Source organism: Amphiprion ocellaris, chromosome 20 (genome assembly GCF_022539595.1).
Source record: "Amphiprion ocellaris isolate individual 3 ecotype Okinawa chromosome 20, ASM2253959v1, whole genome shotgun sequence".
NCBI classification, from domain to species: Eukaryota; Metazoa; Chordata; class Actinopteri; family Pomacentridae; genus Amphiprion; species Amphiprion ocellaris.
In genome coordinates, this window is record NC_072785.1 from 17,581,307 (window position 1) to 17,606,940 (window position 25,634).

Consider the following 25,634-nt stretch of genomic DNA (forward strand, 5'->3'; position numbering starts at 1 on the left):
ATTGAGATCAAGAAAGTAATAATGATGGGGATACTGCCCAGGTTTTGTTTAGCTAAAGATTCAATCCATCAATTTTATACATGATTTTTCATTTTCTTTTCACAGGGAGGACTACTGAGTCACTGAAAACCTTGGTGTGATTTCTGACGAGGAGGTTTCTAAAGTCTTGAAGAAATTTACCATGTAGTTTCGAAACCATGGACGTCAACCAGGCAAGTCTAACTACACAAGCAACTGAGTAGAGCTGCAGCAAATAACTGATTAATTTTCAAGTATCAATTACTCACCAACTATTTTGACAATGGTTACATTTTTTTTTAAAAAAGGCCAAAATCCTCAGATTGTACTTCTAAAATGTAAATCTTTCCTCTATTATGACAGTAAACTGAGCATCTTTAAGTTGTAGACAAAACAAGACCTTTGAGGATGCCATCTTGGGTTTTTGGAAACACTGATCAACATGTTTTCACCATTTTTTTATATTTTGCAAACTAAACACAACTAATCAAGGAAATAATGGGCTGACGAATATGTAACGAAAACAATTATTAGTTACATTCCTACTACAGAGAAGCATTTCGGGATGGGAAGTGTTTCTTTTGCAATCATTAACTTTCTGGTCACCCAGTACCAAGTCTCTGAGGTTCCTCTTTAACCACAATGAGCTCATCACTCCAAAGAGATCTCCGTTACCTTTACACATGCAGATGTTGCAGCCTTTCCTGTTCTGTCGATAGCCGCTGCTGCAGTGCTTGTCACAGGTGAAGGGAGGACACTTGACGCAGCGACACATCTCACAGCCGTGCTTGTTCCTCCTGCAGGCCGACAGACAGACGCGCGATGAGGCGCACAGGAATAAAACTTCATCACGAGAACAGCGTGTCAGGAACTGAACAGTGGGTTAGGAAGTAAACAATCCCACTCCTGTGCAGCTCATACAGAGTTTAAAATTGCTTCACATTGAGGTTTTCTTTAAGATCTGTGGAACAACATGGTGTTGTGATACAGTGAAACCCAGATGCTCAAGTCCAGAATAATCAACATCTGGAGCTGCTTTCCCCCTCTCTATATTAGCTGCCTTTGAAGAAGGGCAAATAAAAGGCCAACATATGAGATCCCTGTGGTTTGCACATCATACCAACCCAAAGACTCTGAAAGAGCCAATCTAAAGCTAATTCAGATGCTTTCAATTCACCCTGTTGCCATCCTTATTGCTCCAAAAGCCTCTGGCGGACATATAAGAAGATCAGTGAACAGTGGCAAGATAAGAGCTAATGCAGATAATAGGACTGCGTTGATGTTACAGAAAAACACAGGGTGAGACAAGGCCTTTTGATTATCAAATATAAGCTGATGGCCGATTTAGAAATTAAGGGACGATTTGAGCTCAGTTGTCAGAGCAAAACAGCGTTAAAGGGATATCCTGGCATGCAGAGAGAGGAGCAGAATGAAGCTCAGAGGCTGGAAATAGACCAGTTGGATCCAATTATCTGCCTAATAAAACATGGATGAGCTGCAGGTTGATAAATTGTCAAAACCGAGATGAAAGAATGACCTGTGTCTACACTTCTCTCACTCTAGCCTCCCTCTCTGTCTGTCTCATTGATTCTCACTCAGCCACTTAGCCCTTCCTCTCGATCTTCCTCCCTGCAGATACGCGATGATTCCTGCATAATGCAGTGGCCTCATTAAGCTCGGAAAATTACTCTATTAATCTTTATCTGCCACGCTGGTGTAAATGAAATAACCCCTCGAACCCGTGATGCGGTGCTGTGTCCCATAAAGAGGACAGAGCGTGATGTGAGGCTCAGCAAACACACAGGAGCCTATCTATGCTGAAACAGCAATAACGGCCATTGAAACAACATTGTGAGGGGTTTGCAGAGAGCCTCACTGTACAAATACGGAGACAGAGAGTGCTGCGACCTTAGAGCAAGGCTTTGTTTAAAGATGGTGTGTGGAATGCCAAGCAGCGCTCTGGGCTCCAGGGGGATAGAGGGGCTTGGGGAGACACTGGGGGCCCCGGACTGGGACTGCTGGCTCGGCACAATTTCCAGTGTCCTGCAACTGTGATGGCCAGAAGAATGCCATTCATGACCTGTGTGGTCACAGTGATGATTTTGAGCTATGAAGGATGGAAAACACACTACTGGCACTAAAAACACTACTTAGAGCTGGAAGAACTGTGGTGAGACTGTGGAGTGCTAACATGTGTATGAGCATCTTATAAGATTGACATTCATCCTACTTTTGAGGCTGTCGGTTTTGCATATATGCCTCACAATACTCACAGGATGTCATCAATACATCCTGTATAAACAGAGATCCTTTGTGCTTTTTGTTTCTTTGTGGTGGCTACATGCAGAAGTCCTGTGAGAAGACAGATCTGCATTGTAAGGCTGGCAGGCTCTCACAGGATTTCAGACTCCTGAGGCGAGACCTAAACAGCTGCTTATGAAGGATCAAGCTCGGACTTCCTGCTCCTCTGTTCTCCACAGGATCCTCCTCATCCTCTGCTCACATATCGGGGCCCATCTCGAGCCGTTGCTCCAGAGAGCGAGCGTAGAAAATATCAGAAGGATCCCAACTGTACAGGCTTCATAAAGGCCGCTTTTGTCCTGATGTGGTTTTGATCGATGTTTTGAGACGGATGATGATTTTTGAAATGAGAGTGGTGCCTGGGGACAGAGCGTCCCGGTAGAGAGCACTTCCAGATGTTTGATTGGGTTAAATGGGATTAGGGGGAGAGGCATTGCAGGGGGCTGAGAGGCTGGTGTGGACCTCACAGTGAATTACTCACACACAAACACACACTCACACAGATTTGGACACCTCAGATTGGCCACCAAGGTGGACTCTTTGATCCTGGAAGCCATAATACTGTCGCAATAGCCTGTTATACTTCCTCTTAAACAGGCAGCAGCCTCGGGGCACTACTTGATAATATTAACTTCTGATTTAACCACAGCAAATTACATGCAAGAGGCAGGTGGGGGGAAATTACTCGATAATGATGAGAACTAAATCCCTTTAACCCTCATTTCAACTTGAGTAGGAACAGTTCAATATTGCACATTGTTCTTTTCTGAAATTAGAAACTCTCCAAAGGTTACTAGCCACTGAAACTCTTCTGTCTTATGATTGTGTAAAAGCCAAGCTGCCTTTTAAACAAACTAAAAATGTTGAAAAACGAGCGCAACTAAACATAGGGGATGAGAAACCCACGAGGTCGATGGGTGTACTTACACATAACCATAAGGGCAGGTCTTAGTGCAGGTCAGAGGTCGGCACTTGGGCGTGGGGATACTGCACTCGCAAACCTCACAGCCAAAATCATCCCTCTCATATCCCATCGGGCATTGCAGGGAGCAGTATTTCGCCAGGTCGGGGCAGGAGTCATCTGAAAGAGTTGAGAGAGAGGTCATCTGATCATGGGTACAACAATCCATCAATGGTAAAGGCAGGAGTAGCTATGAGGCTGCTCACAGGAACATTCCTTAGACAAGAGAACCTTGCAAAGACACAAATAAGCTGTGATGAATGTCAACATGTCCATGCTGCTGTCAAAACCCAGCGGTGGTCAATTTTTTATTTTTTCCTGACATCAGCATGGGCAAACATGTGAATACAGAGCTGTATGTCCACCGCTGTAACGCGAGACTGCAAGAAGCAGCATGTCAGAGGACATGTATAAATCGGTCATGCTTCTCAAAGCAATTCATGGAAACTTCAACCGTTTAGGTTCAACGCAAAGTCAGGAAAGTGCACTTACTGTTGAGACACTGGCAGAGAAGACATCCATTTTTGTCTTGATGGAATCCAAAGGGGCAATCATTTTCTGACAGGGAGCAGTTCTCCAGGGGAGGACAAAGCATGGGGCTAACGGTTTCGTACGAAGGCTCTGCAGAACAAAAGAGATTATGGAGGATGACAACTTTGCATGAGGGGATTGTTATGGATTTGCTGTTTTATATACGTGTGCTTGAAGCCCCTCAGGTGTAACACTTCATCCATGGTTCTTGTGCCAGCTGTAATAGCTACCTATTTACAGTGCTCTACTTATAAACAGTAATTACAGATAAATGTAGAGCAATTACACCAGGGTGGGTCGCACTCTGAGGGGGATTATATTCTCGGTCTCATTGTGCGGAACTGTCTCCCATTAATAAGTTGAATGTGTCTGGAGCTTGTTGCAGCTCTAAAACTAGCAGTGATAAGAGAATGTCTCCTGGACTGAAATCAGACTAGAGCTGCCCAGAACGTCTTGAATCCGGGCCAGCTGTTCTCATAAAGCAACAATAAACTAGGATGGAACAAGACACACGCACACACACACATACACACACGTACACTTGCACCATCACAATTTCCATCAAACGCCTCTCGCCACGTTCGGTGGGAGAAGCAGCCCAACGAGCTGTAACTAATTACTTTTTAAAAAAGGGATCCCCTTCAATTATGCAGCCTCCTGCGTTAAAAGCATGCCGTAGCCTCGCGCACACAGGTGGGTCTCATTTTGGCGGGCAAGGGTAATAAAGGAACACAAAGAACCCTGCAGCTTGAAGAATGCTCTGCGGCCTCCCCTTTAATGAGCCCATGCCGACACGGCCTCTGTGGAAAAGCTGCAGGGCCGCAGGAGCCTCCTGCATGTGGTGTATGTGCTAATGTGTAGCTTATATAGATGCTAGTCAGACATTAGATGTAATAAATAAAAAAGACAAGCACTGTTTGGTTTGAGAAGCAACACTACCTTCACAGAATGGACAGCACTCTCCAGGGATCTTCACAGGGTTCTGGCAACTCTGTTTGCAGGCCATGGCTGTACAGTGAGGTTCTCCATCCACACACTGGCAGAACGTGCAGTCGTCCTCTTTCCACTGCTCCTCGTGGGCTCGCAGCTTGTTATTCACCCAGCAACTGGCCTTAGTGCTATCCATTGACAGCAGCTCCACATCTGACAGGAAAGGAAGAGATTGTGGGTTTGGGAAGAAGTGAGAAGAGGAGAATCTTTGATGTGATTCTTAGCAAAGTCACATGTATAGTTTAGTTTGGCTTCCATAAATGAAACCTATTAGATTAAAGCTAAAACTCCAGCCCGATGTGTCTGAAACTACATCCTCTACGGTGACTGAATTAATGGAAGGCAGAGCGAGAGCAGAGCTGTTGAAAGCTGGATACTCCATGAGGGAGCTAACAAGATATGAAAGCTGGCTTTTGACCAAGCGCGAGAGAGAAAACGCTGTTGAACTTGGATGACATATTACATTTATAGGTGGGAGAGGCCACTGGATTTGTGACAACATATGTAGAGATTTAGGTTGAAATGAGACAGATGAAATTTGGGCTATTGCTCCGTCCTGAGAGAAATTTGGTAATTGGAAACAGCATGGCTGATGACATTCATAACTGCTGGTCTCCACAGTGGATAAAAGCTTTCCTCCATGTGAGTTTCAGCTGTGACCCCTAAGGTCAAAGGCTAGACCAGAATTTTATACCATAAATCTCGCTCCCAAGCAAAGAAAGCACTTTAAAAATTTCATTTCTGTAGCCATTAGCCTTAAGTAGGAGCCATAAAGTTTGGGACAGTTTAAAAGCCAATCTGTGAAGCCCCTTTGCTCAGCTTGAGGTGATGTATGAAGCCTGAGACCAGCTCTGAGAGCCTTTTCTTCATTTACTATAAACAGTTTAACTTGTTTTTGAGGCAGGTTCGAAGGTGGTCTCAGCATTTTCTCTCTGTGTCTGTGCGAAACAAAGGTGTGCTCATATTTCTGTGTTCATGAGTGTGACGCAGCTTTCTTAATGTGTGCGAGGAAGGAAGATTGCTGTGTGCTGTACACAGGAGACCTATTTGTAATATCTGACCCCTGCTGAGTTTTGGCTGTTGAGGTTCCGTCCATCTGGCTGTGATTAACCTGAACAGGATCCATTTTTTGCTCTCATTGTTTCCCCTCAATGCAGGTTGCACTCAGATTGTTATGATGAAACTTCAGAAGTTTCACTCGTCATTTTACCGTTTTGTGACAGATTAAAAAGAAGGACAGTGATGTAGCAGAGGCCCAGCTGTTCAGTTTGCCCTCAGGACTGGTCAAAATGCAAATATCTTCAGGCCAACACAATGCAACTCAATAGCATTTTACAGTCTCCTAACCCAAGTCAGCCCAAGTCATACAGTCTTTTACAAATACTTGTCATACCTGAATGGGAGTTACTACTTAATGACACCTATATTCATTGCAGACAAACTGAGAACACTGACCTATGACTACTTTATAGCATGTGTTAGCATCTTTACATCCAACAGACACAGAGCAACATCAGGATATATTTGAATTTGTGTTTCTGTACAGCTGACAAATCCAATTCTCATATTCACTTTCCTTTCAGTTTTAGGTCACAACCAGCTCATGAGTACAATAGCTGACTCTTCAGTTGCTAAATTCTTCACCATGGTCACCATTTACTTACTAATTGTATCCGTCTAATGTCTGATGATGGAGGTAGCGTACAAAGTTTGGTTGCCACTAGTGTAAACACTGCTGATGTGAATGGTGGGAATTAGGTGAAACAGCATTATTATCTTCAGATAATTCTCTGTGGGGTGATCATGACAGGTAATCTCTTTCACATAGAAATATTAAGTACTGCTTTGAGTATAATCACAACCATTTAACCTTTAATACATCTCATAATCCACATCATACCCACTCTTCTCTTCGGTGAGTGATGCAGTAGGAAAGAGCAGCTTTCCATAAGAAAAAGATGAAAGCCTTCCATACCATTTAAATGTCTGTACATTCCAGGTGCACCTCCAACACTGACCTAACATGATCTCCTCTGCACTCTTGCGCTTTGTCTTCTCTCCCGCTCTCATGCATCTGATCCACTGTAGCCACGCAGGCAGAGGCCAAAGCTGGCTATTGTCTCCATCCACAAACCTCTGGCAGACTGTAATGTGGTTGCCATATGCGCTGGAGCCCTTTTTTTTTTTTTTTTTTTTTTTTTAACAATCCCAAATACACATATCAGAGCTCCTTACCTGGCTTTGAGCACATGTGTTTTTGAAAGTGGGCCACCCTCCATTAAGTCAGATCCAGATCTTACAAAGGCATGTCCTACACACTGAAAGGGGGGGGTTTATGTTCTTAAGTCTCCGCAGTGGAAATGAACCCCTGGCTGGCTCCTTAGTGTGCCCCTTATATGCCAGAATTGTTAACAACTGTGGAAGCTGGTTATATGAGGAATCCATTATTGCAGGGTCGCAGGAGGTAAAGGTCAGGAAAGACAGATTTTGAAATCACCATCTAACTCTGCTGCATCATCTTTCAACTCTGACAGCTGCCCACATCATGTCTATGTCTTAAACCTCAGAAACACCAGTGTAAATCAGAATCTTTCATTTTTAACAGTGTTAAAATAATGAATTAGGTTGCCACATTTTAAAAACATAATAAACCTTTGTACCTATGCAGACAGGGCAACACTCGCCCTCAGGAATGTAGAAGTTTTCACAGTCCAGCTCAGCACACTCTGCCTTGGAGCAGAAGGAGATTCCTCCCCGACACTGACACAGCCAGCAGGGGTCCATGCGATACACCTCTCCCTCAGAGAAATCCTTTCCATTGTGGACACACTTTGGAGAAACTATAAAGAACAAAAGGAGAAGAAGAATCAGACAGATGAACCTTAAACTAAACTCTTACACACTCTGTGGTTGTGATAAACGAGGGCACGATGCTCCATCAGGTGCTCTTTAAATTTGGCCGAGATTAACTCCAGAATTTTCTTGACGCGACCGCATGAGAGAAAAACGCAACTTTTATCAGAGATGTCAAATCTGATCAGTGAGACACTATCACAACTGTATACAATCAATTATAAATTCATAAACATCTGTTCATTTTCTATTATTGATGGAAATGCTTATCAGAAGCAAATGGAGCTGAGGTGGAATCTGACGGCTGAGGTTAAGCTTTTGGGGTGGAAATGGCATTTATCAGACAATGAAACCGAGTCTATGAGGAGGAATTTCACAGGGATCTATCAAGTCTTGAAAAGGCTCTGGACTCTTGCGGTGCAGAGTAAAAGAAAACAGTAGTGGGTCTGAGGCTTTGGCAGAATCTGGGCTGAGTGTGCTGGTGGCAGGTGGAGTGAATCAATGCTCTGGCCTGTCTTTTCCAGAAGGATCCAAGCATTTAGAACCTCTTTTAGCTGCATTCCTCCAACTATGAAATAAAATGAGCTTAGTTACAGCACGGTTGGAAAACCAATATCAGATCTTGTGCGTGGACAACAAGCCCGGTGAAGCTGTACAGGAAAACTCTGACCTGCTCTTTGTACACTATCCCCATGAAATCAGTGTTTTTTAACCCATGCATGTGTGTATGTGTGTGTAAAAGACAAAAACAGGATGAAAAATATCTGGTGTAACACAGCTGCAGTTTGTACAAAATGCAACAAATGCGATCAACCATTTAAAATTAATTTGGTGCTTCTGCAGCCAAAAGAGCAGGAAGATTACATCATGACATCTCAATGGTAACACCAGGTTACACATTCAGATGCACCACAGTGGTTTGGGTGACGCAGCATTGTAGGATCTTAACTAACCACACTTTTCATCAAACGCACTCCAGCATGAGGGAAGTGAGACAATGTGGTTACGTAAGAAACGCCTCCCGACTCATAGAGGAGCAGCTACAATAGTTAGGTGAGTGTATGTATTGCACACATGCAAGCACATGTGGGGGCAGCGGTTTCTATAAATGAGAGCAGAGGTTACGGGCGGCATCTGTATGCCATACCTCTGAGTGCAGACTCAAAGTGTCTGTGCCAATGACCCCATGCCTGCCGACAACCAGCGCTGCACTCTAACACGAAGCAGGTGCGCCAGCTGAGTTGAAAGTGGAGCGGGGATTTGTTGATCTTTTATTCTCTTCCTTGCCGTTTTCCTCCCTCGCTCAGTATTCCTGCCGTCCCGCTTTGCGTGCAGCAAAACCAAGCAGAGAAAATGCAATAAGCACTTTAGCTGGCCGAAATCAAAAGCCACGGCATTGGGGTTTTAACGCTCACAGAAGCAATAGGAAGTCACATGAGGAGATGCTCACATGTGATTTCCGCTGTGTTTGTTAATGGTAATCCCTAAAACAACTTGCGGCACAGAGTCTAAATTCCACTCGTGCTTTGTGATGTTCTGTCTTCTCTAAATTGAGGTGAGGATTGGATGTGGAGATGGATGGGCTGCAAAACACTGACCCTGACCTGACTAAATCATTCGCAGTGGACTGTCATTGTGCTGCTATTGTGGTTTCCAGGCATATAAAGCAAAACCACAGCGAGAAAAGAGGACTTTTCCCAGAGACGAATAATGATGGTATTTATTAAAGCCCATTTAACAGCGATCAGTTTAGAATATCAACTGCCAATGTACTAACATGTCACTAACACAACCACTAATCATCTTCTGAGGATATTACTGTTACTGGACGCGTGTTTAGAACAAAGTCAAGCTGAGCTCCTTGAGAACCATTAGTGTGGTGAGCTCAGCCTTATTGCTTAACGCCAGCATAAATCTCATATGCACTCCTGAACCTACTCTGCATCCACAGCTGACTACTGGGGACATGAGCAGAATATGTGCCAGCCAAAGTGTTGATAAACAGTGAAACAGGGATCATCTGTAACATCGGATGACATCAGGTCGGGGTGGTGCTGCCAGGTCTGTTCTGCCGCACAGACACAGCCGATCCTCAGCCAATAGTAGAGCAGAATCCACAAGTGATGGAGGCCAAAACTCACAGGTGGAGCTTATTGTCACTGCACACACTGACCCTGACCAAATATCTGCTTTCAGCCAAGTGGGCAATGGAAACAGTTTAATCAGTCCAAACCTCACACAGCGAGACGATGTGAGGCGTGTTAAAATGTGTTCCATTAGGGGGTAGCTAGTTGAAATAAACTTAGACTCCATAAGATGCTGTATTTGCAGCCGGTGTTTTGGAGGGCTGTGCAGGACTGGAGAGCCGGTGAGGGGCCCAGTGCGTGTCCACGTCCCTGGCTGTGGAGCTTTCTGACACGCAGTCATGCAGGCCTAACGGACAGTAGGGCCAGCACAAAAGGCATCAAGCCCCAGGCCCAAAGAGCAGCAGACACTTGTTATCAAAACACTGATCCCATGGCCCCCACGGCTGCCATTCAGCCCCCGCCGGCCTGCCTGACTCGATTACCCTCCCCACTGGCAGACTGGAGCACATAAAAAGCATTCCCATCAATGAACTGTTGAACCTTTTCCCTTTGGACGTGTGACCAGACAGGAACCCTTTGACACTGCACTTCTGTTGAGCAAATTCGTAGCCTAAGCACTTTTCTGGTCACTGGGCTTGTTAAGTCCATTAATTCCGGGACATGGCACTCATTTATACATGTGGAGGGGCCAGAATGGGAATTTGTTCTGTTGGTAAAACAGTGAATATTTGTTGGGAGCGCAGAGTAAACAGACCGATGCCACAGGTCCCTGCTCCCTGCCTTCCTGACTCTCCTGGCTGACTCTGTGTGCCCTATATGTCATCTGCTTTCTCTTCCTTCCCTTTCCTCTACCTCTTTTCCACCAGGTGAGAAAATGTTGCACCAGCATATTTCACACCAGCCATCCCCTTTAAATGACCCATTATATTTAATACGCCCTTCAGGCAATAGAAATATTTGTGTGTACACCCTGAAAAAATGTCTTTGAACCATGGTCCTCAACCCCGGGATGCATGATAAACAGCCCAACAGTAATTATCCAATCAGCAACTTTCCTTTTTCCTGTGGACATTCGGTCAGCAGGGAGGAAAGTCTTACTCGGAGGAAAATAATTGCCTCCTAAATAACGATGGATCTCACACCAACTGTGCAATTGCTATTCCTGGTGGGAGAGCAGTCAAATGTGTGTAGTGTGCAGCTCAGAGCAAATCACCTTTCTGGCACTCAAAGACATCGCAGCAGTCTCCTGGGTGACCGCTGGCCTGGCTGAGTGGAACGGGGTGCTGTCCACTCGGGCACTGGGGCTTGTGGCAGGCACGGAGGTCACAAGTGCACCGGGGTGGTATGGAGGGGCAGCAACCAGCAGGGGGCGTGTAGCTCTTGGTCAGGACTGAACCTTTGGGGCAGGAGGGCACCTGCAGGACGGGACACGTGACCCCGGCACACCTCAGCTCCTCTGTAAGAAACACAAACGTGGATGCACGTCAACAACACAGGTGGGCGTTCAGCACACGGTGAACGCAATGAAAAACAGCGACAGACGCAGCTTATTTTTAATTTCAGCAACACCGCCGTGACCTGCTCTGGGCCCTGACAGTGCCAACACTGTTCTCCTACAGGACGGAGGGATTTTCTGTGCTCGCATGAGACTGTGCATGAGTGTGTGAGGGCTGCCTCCTTGTAGTGTCAGTTGAGCCGCTTCAGAGCTACGCTACTCATGTTACGGACTAAAGGCCGAGTTCACACAGTCGCCCAACGCAAACTTCGTGTGCTGTCATCAGATCTCCACTTCAGGCCGTGACAGCTTTACAGCATCCTGTCAGAGACGTGAGAGTGCAGCTCCCTCGACAACGCAAGACTCACTGAGATCCTTTCTACAGGCCTCTGATCCCACCCAAACTGGCTGACAACCCAAACAGCCCCTCATGCTCTCAGACCACTCATCAATAGCAGGAATCTTCAACAGAGCTTTTCTTCTTTCCAGTTGAGAATCTCCCCTTCACTTAGCATACCAGGACGTGTTTGTCTATTCATCTGTCGGAGCCACCATAATAGCCCCGATACCCCCTTGTCAGGGGGTGGAAAGAGGTGCAGGGGCACTGGTAATCTGGGCAAGGGGCTCAGGGGTGTATTTTGGAGTGTGTTCAGGAAAAGAAAAGTGGAGCGCCCCTCTTTACAGAACAGTAGCTACCTTACAAAGATTGGATTACTCAAAGTGCAGGGACATGTTTATTTTGGTTCTCAGTGTCACTGTAATGTATACATGACAGGGAGAAAAGAGATTTTGTGGAAAGCCGACTCACGTCCTGTCCTGTAATTGTCAATCACTAAGTTATTTCCCAGATGCTCTGATGAAAGATACACACTTTGCAGCACTTTGACAGGCACGACAGGAAGAGCGCAAAAAGTGGAAGAGCAGCGCAAAGTCGTGCAGGAATCCTCTGCTAATTACACATGTCGTTTAAACCATCACTCACAGTCAAAGGAGAAACTGTGACAACAAATGATTTGCTTAGAAGACAGAGGATTATGATGTAGTTATGGGGAATACTTGACAATCTTTGCATACATCTGGTTTTTGAGGAGAGGGGACGATACAGGCTGAGGTTGCGTAACAGTGCTTGGGGTTTTGGTAATGCTTCCAGAGGCTGACTTTTGTTGATGGTCTTCCCAGACTGGCGCTGGCTCTGTGGAACACGAGTCTCTCAGAGGATGTGCCTCATCCCTGAAATTTGAAGAGCAGTAAATGGATCCCTCTGAGTTTTGCCACCAGATGGGGAAACTAAACCAGCCAGTAGCTCAGGGTCCAGACTCCTCTTACCCTGAAAACGGTTCTTCTCTGGCAGTCCTCAACTCCAGAACCAGAATCATACTCTACATTGTCATCCATCCATGTTTAAAACCACAAATTCTCTGGTCTGACCTGCAGGCTCTGCTGGCATTGCAGTTAAGTTGCTGTTTGATGTCTGCCTGCCCTAGAATAAACATGGAGGAGAGGGGCTCTAAGAGTGTGCCTGCTGTATTTCGGTGGGTGGGGGTAACATAACTGACGGATGAAATTGAGGATAAGGGAAACATTGAATTTTTCTGGCTCCAGATAAATGGAGCAGGAGTGTAAGGTATCTGTACTGTAATGTTTACTCAAGCAACCTGGGAACAGTGAGGAGGACCGTCACAAAGCTCTCATTGATAAAGTTTGTAGCTGAATAGTGTCATAGAAAATGAGGGAAAACCCCTGAATTAAGGGAGGCTACAACCCTTTTAACGGTTTTTGGCCTAATTCCTGTGCTGGAGTTAAATAAACTTCAGTTGGAAGTGCTGATTGGCAAATGTTTTGCTTCCAATAAAGTCTAACGCAGTTTGCCACTGCTCAGTTGAAGACTCGTTTTGCATATGAAAACCTCAAGCTTTTTAAAGCCACGAAAAAAATGCCCTGGGACAATCTTGCACAAGGTTCTGCACTGAAAAACACTTTCTGTGTATTGTATGTGCCCCAGAGAAGGCTGATTACTCTTTCAGTTGTGATAATGGCAGGGGTTAGAGTGCGCTGGGAAAAGCAGCTGGCAGACACACCATTGTCATTTAAATGAACAGAATTGTATCCATCCATGGAAATGTTCCAAGCCTTGCAGGTCCAATTAATCTAATTTTTGTAGCTGACATAATTATCAGCACAATAGGCAAACAGAGAGGATGGAAAAAGTCAGCAGCAAATGGATTTTATGCTGTACTGTTTGTGTTCTATCTCTTATAAATGGCATAAATGGTTGTAATTAGTGAGTCAGCGACCGCAGAACCACTCTTCGTATCACAATGGTGGCCATACTCCAGCCTGCACAAACACAAAAGCCCTGATTTGCTATGCTTGATAAATTCTCTCTGCAGATTTGGCAACTTGTGCTTCTTTACAACTAGCAAACAACAGAAAATCTTTGACCCCACAGCACAACCTACAACAATAAGTGTTTCTCTCTCTCTCACACACACACCTGATGCTGGTCTGGAAAAGGTGAGATGTGGAAATTGCCTCATTACCACAGATTGGCCTCTTTTGTAAACAATGTATATTTCTGACATCTCTGCAGCTCATTGAAGAAAGAAAAATCCTCCATTCTAAAAGGTTTTTTTTCTTCCCTGGGTACAAGGAGCGCAGTCTTTCCCCAAACCAGAGCGGCTCGAGCAGGCAGAGGAGGCTGTGTTGACAGCCTGAGTTTACTCATGGAAAAAGCGCACAATGTGAGTTCTGTTCACCGACTGACTTTGGATACAAGTCAGCAGAGAACAAAGCTGTCTCAGTCCAGCTGCCCTCCGTGGGTTTCTGGTCTGTCCTCAGGTTTTATAAAGTTGCTCCGCAAAGGGACACATCAGGGCCGTCTCTCACGTAAAGCTGTGGGGGCCTGGCCCAGCGCCCACCAGCAGTTACAGCTGAGAAAGTCAGCATTGTTCACTCCGTGTGTGAGTAAATGTGTAAGGACCAAGGAGCAGGTCTGGGAGGGGGTCCAGGCCAAGAGGCAGGGTCACCAGGTAGAAACACTTGGTGGGAACTTCACACCCTGGTCAGAAGCTTGCGGTAGCTGAGTGCAGGTATGCAGCAGCCGGCGGCTCTGCATCTGCTGCCTGCACGGCTTGTTCTCTCGCTCTTTGGCTAAATATTTGCAGATGAAAAATGTGATCTCAGTGTTCTAAGCAACACCGCTGCAGCTGTGAATGAGTGTGTTTGGGTGACATAATGTCCACGTGTAGGAGAACAGCATGCCGATGTATTCATGCATGTCCGTGTGTGTGCGTAGGGTGAGTACATTCCACTGAAACAGACCTTTTGCTTGCCCTCGGATGGCCAACAAAATTAGACCAGTGACAGAGAGCTTGAGGGACTTGGCTAAAGGGCCTCAGACAGAGATGCACCACCATGTATGGTCTATTACTGCATCTGAAAAAGTTAAACTTACTCTCCTCCAGGGTACTATACATAAAACACTGTAAAACAAAAAGGAACAGTTGTCACGTGTACCGTCCCGCAGATTCAGCCATCATCTGTAGCAAATGTATAAAACAAGTCAATGGGAGGCCTGCAACTGGAGACAGCTGCTGGATGAATTGTGGAAGAGGCAGTTGAGTTATGTATGGATTTTGGCCCTTTCAGGGAGAAAGGGAAAAGAATGATGATCAAGAAAATGTGCCCAGAACAACAGGAGTTGGCTTCAGCTCTCCATGCAGTGTCTCTGATTTGTTAATGGTTAAGGTTGAGTCAGTAAGCTGAGATTTCGGGCTAGATTTAGTGAATGAAGAGAGAGTTTGAGCTGGATGTGCAGGGAGGGCTTAAGTCTTCATGTAAGTGTATTTTGGCTTTTCCTGCCGGCCTAATACTGCCTGGTTTGTTTAGTGGCTGACAAAGAGCAGTGAATGGGTTGACAGTAATCCCAACATGCCTTTAAGGGAATCTCTTTGTCTCAATAGCCACATAGGAATTTTGTTTCCTCTTTGAAATTACTCTCCACACACATATAAATACACACTCACTGGCAAACCAGCAGCTTGCAGGGTGCAGCGGCTCCACAGCTTCCGCAGACGGCACACAAACACTCAACGCTGAGACGTCTCGTGCCCCTGCCAGCCGGTGGCGGACTGGCTCGGCCAGTAATAGCCCCTGCCACAAAGAGGCTGCAGCCAAGCAGAACTAACAGTCCTTTCACAAGGGCAGAGAGAGGCAGGATGGAGGTGGCATAGGTGGACAAGCAGATTTGTGAGAGCGAGGTCAGTTTGTGCCATGGCATCATAGTGGGCACTGCTTCTAAGTCTGCTGAACTGCTTGTGAACTACCGCATGCCTGTGAGCCACAAGTTTTAGCCTATCACCAATATAAAGCTAAAAAGTAAAGTTATGCTTCAACATAGCTTGAGTTTTCAGCTTTCACGCTTTCTGATCATTAATAAAGCCAGTTGTATGACTCACCTAAACACTGAAAAGATGCATAGAGTCCTGTTGTTCGTTTCATCAGTGAGCACCAGCAGGGGAATTCCTCTAAAATAGCAGTTAGGGGCCTTATCATGAATGAAGTATGTAAACCATCCTAGAGTGTAAAATTACCAAACACCACCCTACCAAGGCCCTGGGGCCTGGACACAAATACCTCAACAAAATGGTTGGCCTCAGTTGTGATTTCCTATCTTCCTGCGTCTGCCTTCCCCCTCCCTCTCCTACACTTATCACATCCTCTTTCCTCCCTGACATGTGGGTAATACGTCTCCTGCACCATGTTGCTTCTAAATGAGCACATGCAGCCACATTACATCAGCGTTCTGTACACCAAAAGAGAACAGGATCCCACAAAATCTACCAGAGGCGTCATTAGGAAATCGAACATCCACAGCAGCGAAGCGGCGAAGACGTTGAGTTTTAACAGATCACAGTGAGTCACAGCAGAAGGATGAACCGACAAGACCACTGAATGAGTCAGAATGAAAGTGAGAGAAAGCCAGGATAAACCACTACCATGTGTGAGTTTAAAGGTCCTAAGAAGTGAATCGGTGCTCTGACTGATGTCAGGGAATAAAAAGCACTCTCAAAGTGTTGGAACGTCTGCTTTAATGTTCCACTGTGAAGACAAGTGCAATCAGCACAGCTCTCATGCCGTGAGAGCAAGTTTACAGGAAACATTTGCTGTCACACTCTAGCAGGGCATGCTAACACAGATCTTAATAACTGCTTGTGTCTAAAGACAACCCAGGGGTTGATGGACGTAGTCACCATGGAGTCCAACAGGACTGAGCAAATAGGATCCTAACCACAGAGTCCCGGTCTGGTTGCAGAGGAAGCTCTTGCTGATGATAGACAAAGGAAAATCTCTGCCGCGACATCTAGGCAAACAAGATAATTATCACGCACAGACACATGTACAAACACAGATGCAGACACGCTGGCACAGATGCTCACAAATGTAGACTCATCACATACACGTGATGATACACTTGCGCATGCAGGCATGCACATGTGTGCATCATTCCACATGCACATGTATTCTTTAAGACCGAACAGATGCACGCATCCTGGTCTCTTACTTAACGAGGGCCGTCAGAGGGGAGGGTGTGTGTTGCGGTGAGAACTCATAAGCTGCTGAAAAATGTTGTTTACAGTTTTCACTGGTGTGAGTTTAAACTGTCATCCACTGGGCTCAGGCTTTGAGATGAGTGACTTACAAAACAACGAAGACTGACAGTATATCTTTGACTGTAAACGCTAGACTTGATGATACGTCTAAACAATATAATGTTTGATGAACACACTTCCTGTGGGATTTACAGTGTAAATGACTCGAGACAAACATCCATACAGCTGTACTGTGGACAGTCTGTAATAACGTCACTGTTATTTGCAGACTAAATAAACTCAAATATGTCTCTGTAGCTTGTTGCCAGACACAGTATTAACTATCTGAGGAGCCGTTCTTCATCTGAAATGTCAAATTGTACAGAGAGTGAGCGCCGTGAGTATGAAGGGAGAGCTGCATGTGGATAAAAACACAAGCAGTCACATACTTTGGACTAAATCTGTTCACGATAGCACCAAACTAGGATACTTCAAGTTTCCATAAGATTTTTCAGTTTTCTGGCTTTGAAAAGCGAGATGGTTAAGACGAGCTCTAACCAACATACACACAAGTTCAACGAGTTCACCCAGTGGCAGTCTTGTCCTATTTTGCAAACGTCACTCAGGAGGCAGCCTCCACTTAGCGCCTGTCTATCTCACAGACGCCTCACAATCTAAATGAGGAAATGAAAGTCACTCTGCCAATAACGTTTTTCACTCAGAAGTGTCAATCAGAGGCTGCTACGTGCAGAGGTAAACACACAGCCTTGTACTCTTGCTTCATTCAGAGGATTATCTGTTTCACTTCCAACACAGGGAGGCATTCATGCTGTACTTCATTCACTTACACCTTCAAAACTCTGTCCTGTGACTGAGGATCTCCAACATGCCATAACTCCGTCAACAGTCTCGGCAGCTCCTTTCAGACTTTCTCATTTTTGCTTCCGTCTGTCACATTCACACCTTCTCCCTTTCGCTCTAAGCATCTTTCCTTGTTTTCTTTTCATGGCATGGACTCTTGATCTTTTTCTTTCCCTCATCCTCCTCCTTTACTTATTCTACTCTCTGCATGCCAACACTGGAGGTGCTGCGCAATACAGGTAGACTGTCACGCACGCAAATATTGAAGTAGACTAGTACGGAAGATTAATTGTACAATCATGCACACTGATCTTCAAAGGCCACTTTTAGTAAACAATTAAAGGTGACCACGGTGTTCTTTAGTCAGCAAAAATATGTTTCCCTTCACACACCGTGAAGCTGCTGTGGTTCTGTTTCAATTTGAGCTGATTTATCCAGAAAATTGAAAATCATTATCAATGAAAGCTACAGGGCAATTTACTGTATATTAAATATGTAATGTTTCACAATGTTTAGAGTCACTGTTTGGTACATTTTCAGTGCAGCAGAGAAACTAAAAAATGCATAAGAGTGTTTAGTTTTTCTTTAAAAATTGAAGAGATTAAAATGTGCCTAAGAGCTTCACATTAACAGGTTAAAAAAATTAAGTTTTTCACCTTGTTAACATGTCCTTATGGTGTTTTTAGACATAAAAAAAGACATACACAAAATTCACCGTCAATCCCTATGGTATACATAACACAACTAAGGGACCAATCATGTCAGCTTTCAGGGTGAAGCTTTCCATATCATTGCTTTTCTTCAGAAAGGCTTTCCAGTTCGAACATGGATGACTCCAATACTACAGTTGTCCATTGTGTAATGTAGAGCAGATTTACAGTGTCTGAGCAGTCACAGGTGAGCTGGTGTGCTCGAGCAGTGGAGGGCTGTGTGGAGAAACGGCTGCATGTAAACCCTTTTAAAGCCGTAAGAAATTACCTTCATGGAAAACTTTCTAAATGTGTAGCACACAGAGATTGTTTTAGGGTTTTTATCCATAACTAGAGGGGGACGATGAGGCACCAAAAAGCTGCATGGGGTATCAATAATAAAAGACTGAGCTGTTTACTTGTAAGTATGAAAAAAAGTGTAACATATTCATAACTAAATCAATTTAAACATTAAAGCCATCTGGGCAGTGTTTCAGCTGTGAAAAATACACAAAGTAATGCTGCCTTCTTCTGGTTTTATCAGCACAGACGCCACCACCGTCATGTTTTAGTAAACTTTATTGGAACCGTCACTGGACAGAAGCCACCAGGGGCCTTGGTATTTACATTCAGTGTGAGCTCCACATGGTGGTCGGGGGATTGATTGACCCATACTGTGTGAGCAGAGAAGTCGCACATTCTGGCTGCGCAGGAAGGATGATTAAAAGTCAGTGTACTGTGAGTTAACACATGGTACATGTCAAATAAAATAAACTGTGACTGTACAGCACTACAGGCTTTTTAAGGTTAACTGCGCTTGCATTGATAATAATAATAATAATAAATTTTATTTATAAAGCGCTTTTCCAAAAGCTCAAAGACGCTGTACATAAAATACAATAAGATAGAACAAAACAGATAATTAAAATCAGTAGATAGTAAACAAGTTCAAGATAAAATACAGAATCACTTAAGGAAAGCAGATCTAAAAAGGTGAGTCTTTAAAAGGGATTTAAATGTGGTGAGGTTGGTGCAGTCACGGAGGGCATGGGGGAGTGAGTTCCAGAGTGTGGGGGCGGCATTGATGGACAACAACTGGTGCCCTATCAAGTGGTGACTGCACTATAGAATTTTCACAGGAATGTCAACACAAATAAAGACAGCAAGCTGAGGAAATTTAATACTAAAGTGAACATCATGTACAGAACTGTTAGAGATGGATACATGCACTGTTACACCCTAACTGTACTGTATATGGATGCTTACATTAAGCACAGAGAACTTTTTCACTTAATGTAACCTTGCAGTTGTGGAATCTATAACTTGAGCTGAGCTACTGGTCGGCTGCTGTGTGGTTGTCAGTTCTAGTTGCAGGTCATTTGAAGGTTACCTGCGGCTTCCTGGCACTGGCTGCGGTTGATGTAGGCGAAGTGGTGGTGGCAGCTCTGAGACTCGCACACGCAGCCCTCAGCGGTCAGATTGCAGCCAGAGAACAGACACGCCGGGTTGGACGGTCCCACATACTTCTCTCTGTGTCTGTCCCGGTGCTCGTGCCTCCGACCATCTGAAATCCAGCCGTGGACACACATAAACCACAACCGTCAATGAGTCACAGACAATGGCACCACTCAAGGGTGAGACGGGAACCAGTACTCAAAGCCTTAGCATGTGTGTCATCACTACGATATGTAAGTGGCATTAGTCACCTCAGGGCCACATCTGCTGTGGATTAGCTCCTCTCAATGCATAGCATTATTTCCTCCAACTCTGTGCTCGTGTGCGTGCACGCATCTCTGTTTTAACATAGAAAGGGATGGAAGGGGAGCACTCACCTGACTTGGCCTTCATGCAGGTTTCTTGGTCCGGGTAGGTGAAAGAGCCCAAGCAGGAGTGACGGGCATCACACACACACTGACCTCCTGCTCTGTCGCAGCCCGTCATCAGGGGACAGCGCTCATCCTCAAGACCTGCGTCTGGATGGTCAGGAAGTACTGTGATGGAGAATAGAGGACATTATGACAGGGAAGAACAGGAATTCTCACTTTGGCTTTTTTGTCCGTTTTACCTATTTTATAAGGGGATAAACAAACACAGGATGGAGTTATGTGTACAAGGAAAGCAGAAAGTGCCAAAAACCAAGATTTATTTCCCAAAATTGCTGCTTACGGCCTCTGTTGCAACTCATTACACTGGCACAATTAATGCTGAAGTGACCGGACCAGTGTATTTCTGGACTGCCATCCCTCCTCCCCCCTAGTTGTGCCACACTACTTTGGCTACTGAGCCCATTTGTTTGCTTTTGTTTCACAGCATGGGGCCCTCCCAGGGTTTCAATCTCTGCTGGCTGCTGCAACGCCTCTGCTGAAATAAGGCTACTCGCACCATACCCACATATTGTTCCTCCACACAGCGAGCCTCACCCCCCTGAGATGCCACCTCAAGGCTTGGCCCGACTTGGATGAAACTTTACGAGAGGGAGGAATGTCCAAGGGAGTAAATTAAAAAAGTGTCACGTTAGAGCCGTGTGAGCCGAATATCCACCGAGACCCTGGGATTAAAGGGCCCCAACATACACATTACCCATAGTGTTTCTTTTCACATTCATGCATGAATAAACACAAATATATACCCCCAAATTACCCTCCTTCATAGCTGTCTTGGGGCAGTAAGAGTGGCAGCGGAGTAAACAGGATGAGACAAACTGTAACACAGAGTAACCTCTTCCCAAGCCTTCGGCTCCCAGGCCTCAAATCAACAGTGTGGAAGCGTGATTGAAGATTATCATAATACTCTGGCTTTCTTCTCCAAACACCGACGCACTAGAACAATGCACCAGAGGAAAAGGAGTTAAAGGTTTAACTAACCAGCATAAACATGAGCACGTCATAGTGTATCTACCTGAAATAAAGCCTGTAAAATGAGAATCCTTTCCATTCTCAGTTAGGGGGTGAGAGGAACAATAACGATGACTCAAAGTGACTGGAGAGAAATGCAGCTCCATGACTTTGCTTTTAACTGCTGTAGCCGATAATAAAACGCACATGTTGATCCATAGTAATCTGAAACAGATATGGCACGATGAGAAAAAGACCATCTCTTGTGATCAATTTTACTGCTGAAGTGCATCAGTGTGACTGCAGAAGAAAGTATCCTTGTAAATGCTTTCCCCAAGTTACAGCTGGTTGTGTCGATGCCTCCTCGGTGATGGACGATGCTCTCAAACAGTACAGTAAACAGCGGCCAGTGGAAGCAGTGGAGGTAATGTTACCTTTAACCTGAGCCAGCCGGTGCTGTTAATAGCTCTCCCAGACGGCCAGTGAACTGGCAAAAGCACAAGCAGCCTTTTCAAGAAACCGCACCAAAACTTTCTCTGTGATTTCCCTTCACCTTAAAATGATCCTCACCGCCACATTTTTTCCATCCTGAGGCTTTCCTGTGCCTGCGAGCGTATTTTCATTCGAGATGGTGGTAGCGCCTGTCTGTGCGGGGTGTTAAGTCTGGCATGTAGAGAAGGAGGTAGGAGTCAAAACGATTAATAAAAGGCTGCACACTGAAGGCATTGTCTCATTAGCTAAGTTTAGGTCGAGCCCGGCTTCTCCTAAGCTCTCTCAGCCTGGTGCACTTCAGCCTGACCCTGGTCTGTTCCAGCTTGGTTATCTGGCCTGGCATGACTCTAACCAAGGCTTTATCCCAGGGGATTCCTCTCTCAGCCACTGAGACCGCTTGTCTTGGCATCCAGAGCCAGGATGGGAAAGCTGACCTCTAGAGGCCCTGTGGCTGATAGCGAGCTAAAAAGGAAGTCTTTGAAACGTTAGATAATACCAGAGGAAGGGAGAAGTAGAAGGCATGTGAAGGAGTGCAGTGGACATAGCGTCCCTGTAAGATGGGCATTCTGTTACACGGTATGTTAAGTGTTCTGGAGCATGGGGAACTTGGCGTGGGAGGACAGACGCAGGAATACAATGTAACAGTAAAACACATCATTTAACCAAGACCGACTGACTGACTTCACCTGACTGACAGGCTGGTGACTGAAGCAGATATGACAAAGTGAATGACGTTTCCTCAGAGCAGGTGCCTGTATACTCACGAGACGCTTCACTTTTTAACAACTTTTTGTCAGCTTCAGCACTTTAAAGCCAAATTCCTTTCTGAAAATAACTGTTGTATTGGTTCTGGCAAGTTGCAACCATTTCTTGGTTTTGATTTGGTCACGACACATTACATTTCCTGGCAACACAGCTTGAAATAAAACACTCACCCAAGGAAAAAAAAACTCTGAAATATTCAATTCTTTTTAGAGTCTTGCATAATATTTCTCAGTATGGAAACCAGAAGAAGAACAGTGATGACTGCAACTTCCCCTGGAGAGCAGGAGCCCAAACAATAACACACTAAAAACCCACTGATCACCAAGGTGCCCCTCTCACACAGTCTGCCACCTGCGCTAGAAGGTTGTTGTCTCCACGCTAACAGATTTTGACCACCCAGAAAATCAAACCGTGAGCAGAAAACCAGGGGGATCAGAAAAGCGGAAACATTTACCCCCTACTCCTGATTGCAGGTCTAATCACTTTAAGACCCTTGCAGCTTGAGGAGGGAAATCTGGGATCAGCCTCCAGCACCCTGCCTACTGTGGCCCCTGAAAACACACTGGGAGGTGTTGATTTACCCCCACCTAGACCCTTTGGGATATCGTGGCTGTGTGTGTGCGTGCTTCTGATTTAGGGGTCAGCAGCGAGCTTTGAGGCTCCTGGAGCGGCAGGACAGAGGCATGACTCAATCAGAGGAGCCATTAGGTCTCCTGCTCGTTCCAAAGCTGTTAATTTGCAGTGGAGATGTCCTCCAGACGCCACTCTAACCTGTACATGAGGCACAATCAGCAGCAATGTCTCCAGGGATGGCCCAGGGGGGCTTGAGACCCCTGGAAAACCCTTGTGGAGCCGTGACTTGGACCACCCCACAGAGGGATGATGGAGGGGCAGGGTCAGGAGATCCAGACACCCACTGAGAGCTGCTTACTCTCTCCAACTGTCTTGTCAGTCCTCTTCAATCTTCCCAAAACAGGCTGGACAGAGTGCAGGTGGTGGGGTTGGGGAGGTTGGGGGGGGTCCCTTCTACAAGTTATTTGTTCCACAGGGGAAGGCCACTGCTACCTTCATTCTTGGAGAGGAACCTGACACCCTACATATTTCTTTGAAGTTCAGAAAAATGCTCAAATTGTGCGTAAAATGAGCACATCCACAGCGTAACAGCCCAGCTCTGCTTGGCAAGGAGCAGAACAGTGTAGCAGTGAGGAGGCAACAGAATTGCAAGTGAAAATCTGCTGGGGACTTTTGCAATTGTGCTGTCAAACCATTAGAGCTTTGGGTTACACACTGAGGCCAATTGTGTAAACAGTACAGGCAAGAAAATGGCAGCTTATTTATTAAATCACAATGTTTTTCAGGCTTAAAAACACAATCATCATTGTTGGTCACGACATGAGCAGTCCATAATTTTGCCCCCACACAGAGTCACTCCTAAATGTGCCTCAAATGAAGGAACAGGACCTACTAGAGCTGAAGCCTTGTGCCAGATCACTGCTGCCAGACGTATTGTCATGCTTCTGAGCTGAGAGTGAATGAAGCTTTGAGGGGAAGAAAGAGCAGCTGAACATGACTCCTCTCCTGGCAGTCAAGAGCCCCTCAGACCTGGGGAGCAGCTCCTGACACACTCACTGCAGTCTGGGCTTCACCGACATCTGAATGGTGGTGCCTTGAAGCAACTTAAAAGAAGAGGATGGTTGCCTGACGAGAGAATTGGCACCTAACGGCTCCTCTGACTCAACAACACCATTTACGCATTTTCTCCTCTGTGAGGGTGAATAAACATGGCATCATTTTAATTAAACTCACACAAGAAGGTTCTACTCACCTTTACAAACTCCAATTTCAGGGATAGTGGCAGCTCCGGTTTTGTTGACAGACGCGCACGTCAGCCCCAGTGCGCAATAGCCGTGCGCCCAGTCCTGGCCGCCGCAGGACTCCCACTCCAGCCGGGTGCACTGATCGCAGCATCCGCACGGGTCCCTGGCCACCGTCCGGCCGCCCTCGCAGCCGTGGGGGGATTTCACGGGACAAGTCCGGAGGTTACACGGCGCGCACTCATGAGCCGAGAGCGCCCGCACCAGAAAGAGGACGTTCAATAACACCACGGAGCATTTGCCGAACATGTTTCTAAAACCTCCCTCCGCTAAGTTTTCCAGTGAAATGGTGTGTCAGATGGTAAACCACATGAACTCCGCCACGGTGCAGACGTATCTCCAAAGTTGCCAAGTCTTCCTTGAAGTTTTGTGACGACTCTTCCCCTCGGGTGTGCTCGTTATTACGCAGTAGCTCACTTCAAAAGCGCATTAAAAAACCACGAGGCGCAAGTGTGCGGATGCGTTTTTAAGTGGCAGCAATATCCAAAGACAAAGGTTCAGTGTGAGCAGGTAGACGCGCGTCCCGAGCGTCTCCTCTAACAAAAATACGCGTAGAAATCCAGGACCGAGACTGTGTGCGTCCGCTGAGGCGCGGAGATGCTGACAGCCGCGCACAAAAACGCATTCTGAGTCCTAAATTGACATACAGGCATATGGAATTAGCGGTGCACCCCTCCCCCTGAACTGACACAGGCACGGACCAGTCACAAGGAACCGAAGGAGGGAGGATTTGAACTGATTTATCCCCGCTCGGCAACTCGTCTCCGTGTGTTGCGCAATGATGCAACTTTGAATGTCTTGTATGCAAGTCTCTTTCTGCGTCATATTGTGGAATCTGAAGATCTTGAGTTCCTTTATTGGCCACTTGCCAGTTTAATAAAGCTATAGTTTTTTAAATACTTCAAATGTGTTGGAAGCAAAGTCACCTGTGGGATCATTTTACTGGCAGATAATAATGAATGAGTCAATTTTCAATCGCTATTTTCATGTCAGACAGTCATTTAAATTATGAATTAAAGCAATATGCATACACCATCAGCTAAGTCACACCGTTAGAGGTTTGGCTACTCTGAATCTAAATTATATAAGCAGACTACTGTGGAAAATAACCTCTTTGTAAAATTCCACTCAAAGTGCCTTAAATCAAACAACGTAAGAGAATAAAATGAGTCTACCAATATTACTGATAAAACATTAGACAATCAAATAAAAAAGTCCATCGTAAAAGTAATGAATAGGTCTTATGTCAGTAAATTCCATGAAACTGCATAAACATGAGCTTTTAAAGACAA

General features: G+C 45.5%; 1 protein-coding gene across 2 annotated transcripts in view; it reads right to left on the reverse strand.

Annotated features, from left to right (window-relative positions):
• Positions 1–25,021, reverse strand: part of crim1 (cysteine rich transmembrane BMP regulator 1 (chordin-like)) — a 34,173-nt gene extending 9,152 nt beyond the window's left edge. Inside the window, exons 1-9 of one of the 2 annotated variants that reach the window (XM_023261127.3) lie at positions 24,294–25,019; positions 20,210–20,368; positions 19,768–19,941; positions 10,955–11,197; positions 7,462–7,641; positions 4,751–4,954; positions 3,773–3,901; positions 3,247–3,400; positions 694–815 (exon numbers count right to left, since the gene is read on the reverse strand). In XM_023261127.3, the coding sequence (XP_023116895.2) occupies positions 694–815; positions 3,247–3,400; positions 3,773–3,901; positions 4,751–4,954; positions 7,462–7,641; positions 10,955–11,197; positions 19,768–19,941; positions 20,210–20,368; positions 24,294–24,591 (1,663 nt within the window). In that variant the 5' untranslated portion in view covers positions 24,592–25,019. Of the gene's footprint in view, positions 1–693; positions 816–3,246; positions 3,401–3,772; positions 3,902–4,750; positions 4,955–7,461; positions 7,642–10,954; positions 11,198–19,767; positions 19,942–20,209; positions 20,369–24,293 lie in introns of both variants that reach the window. The other variant, XM_055005876.1, reaches the window with a different exon arrangement.
• Positions 25,022–25,634: the final 613 nt, after the last annotated feature.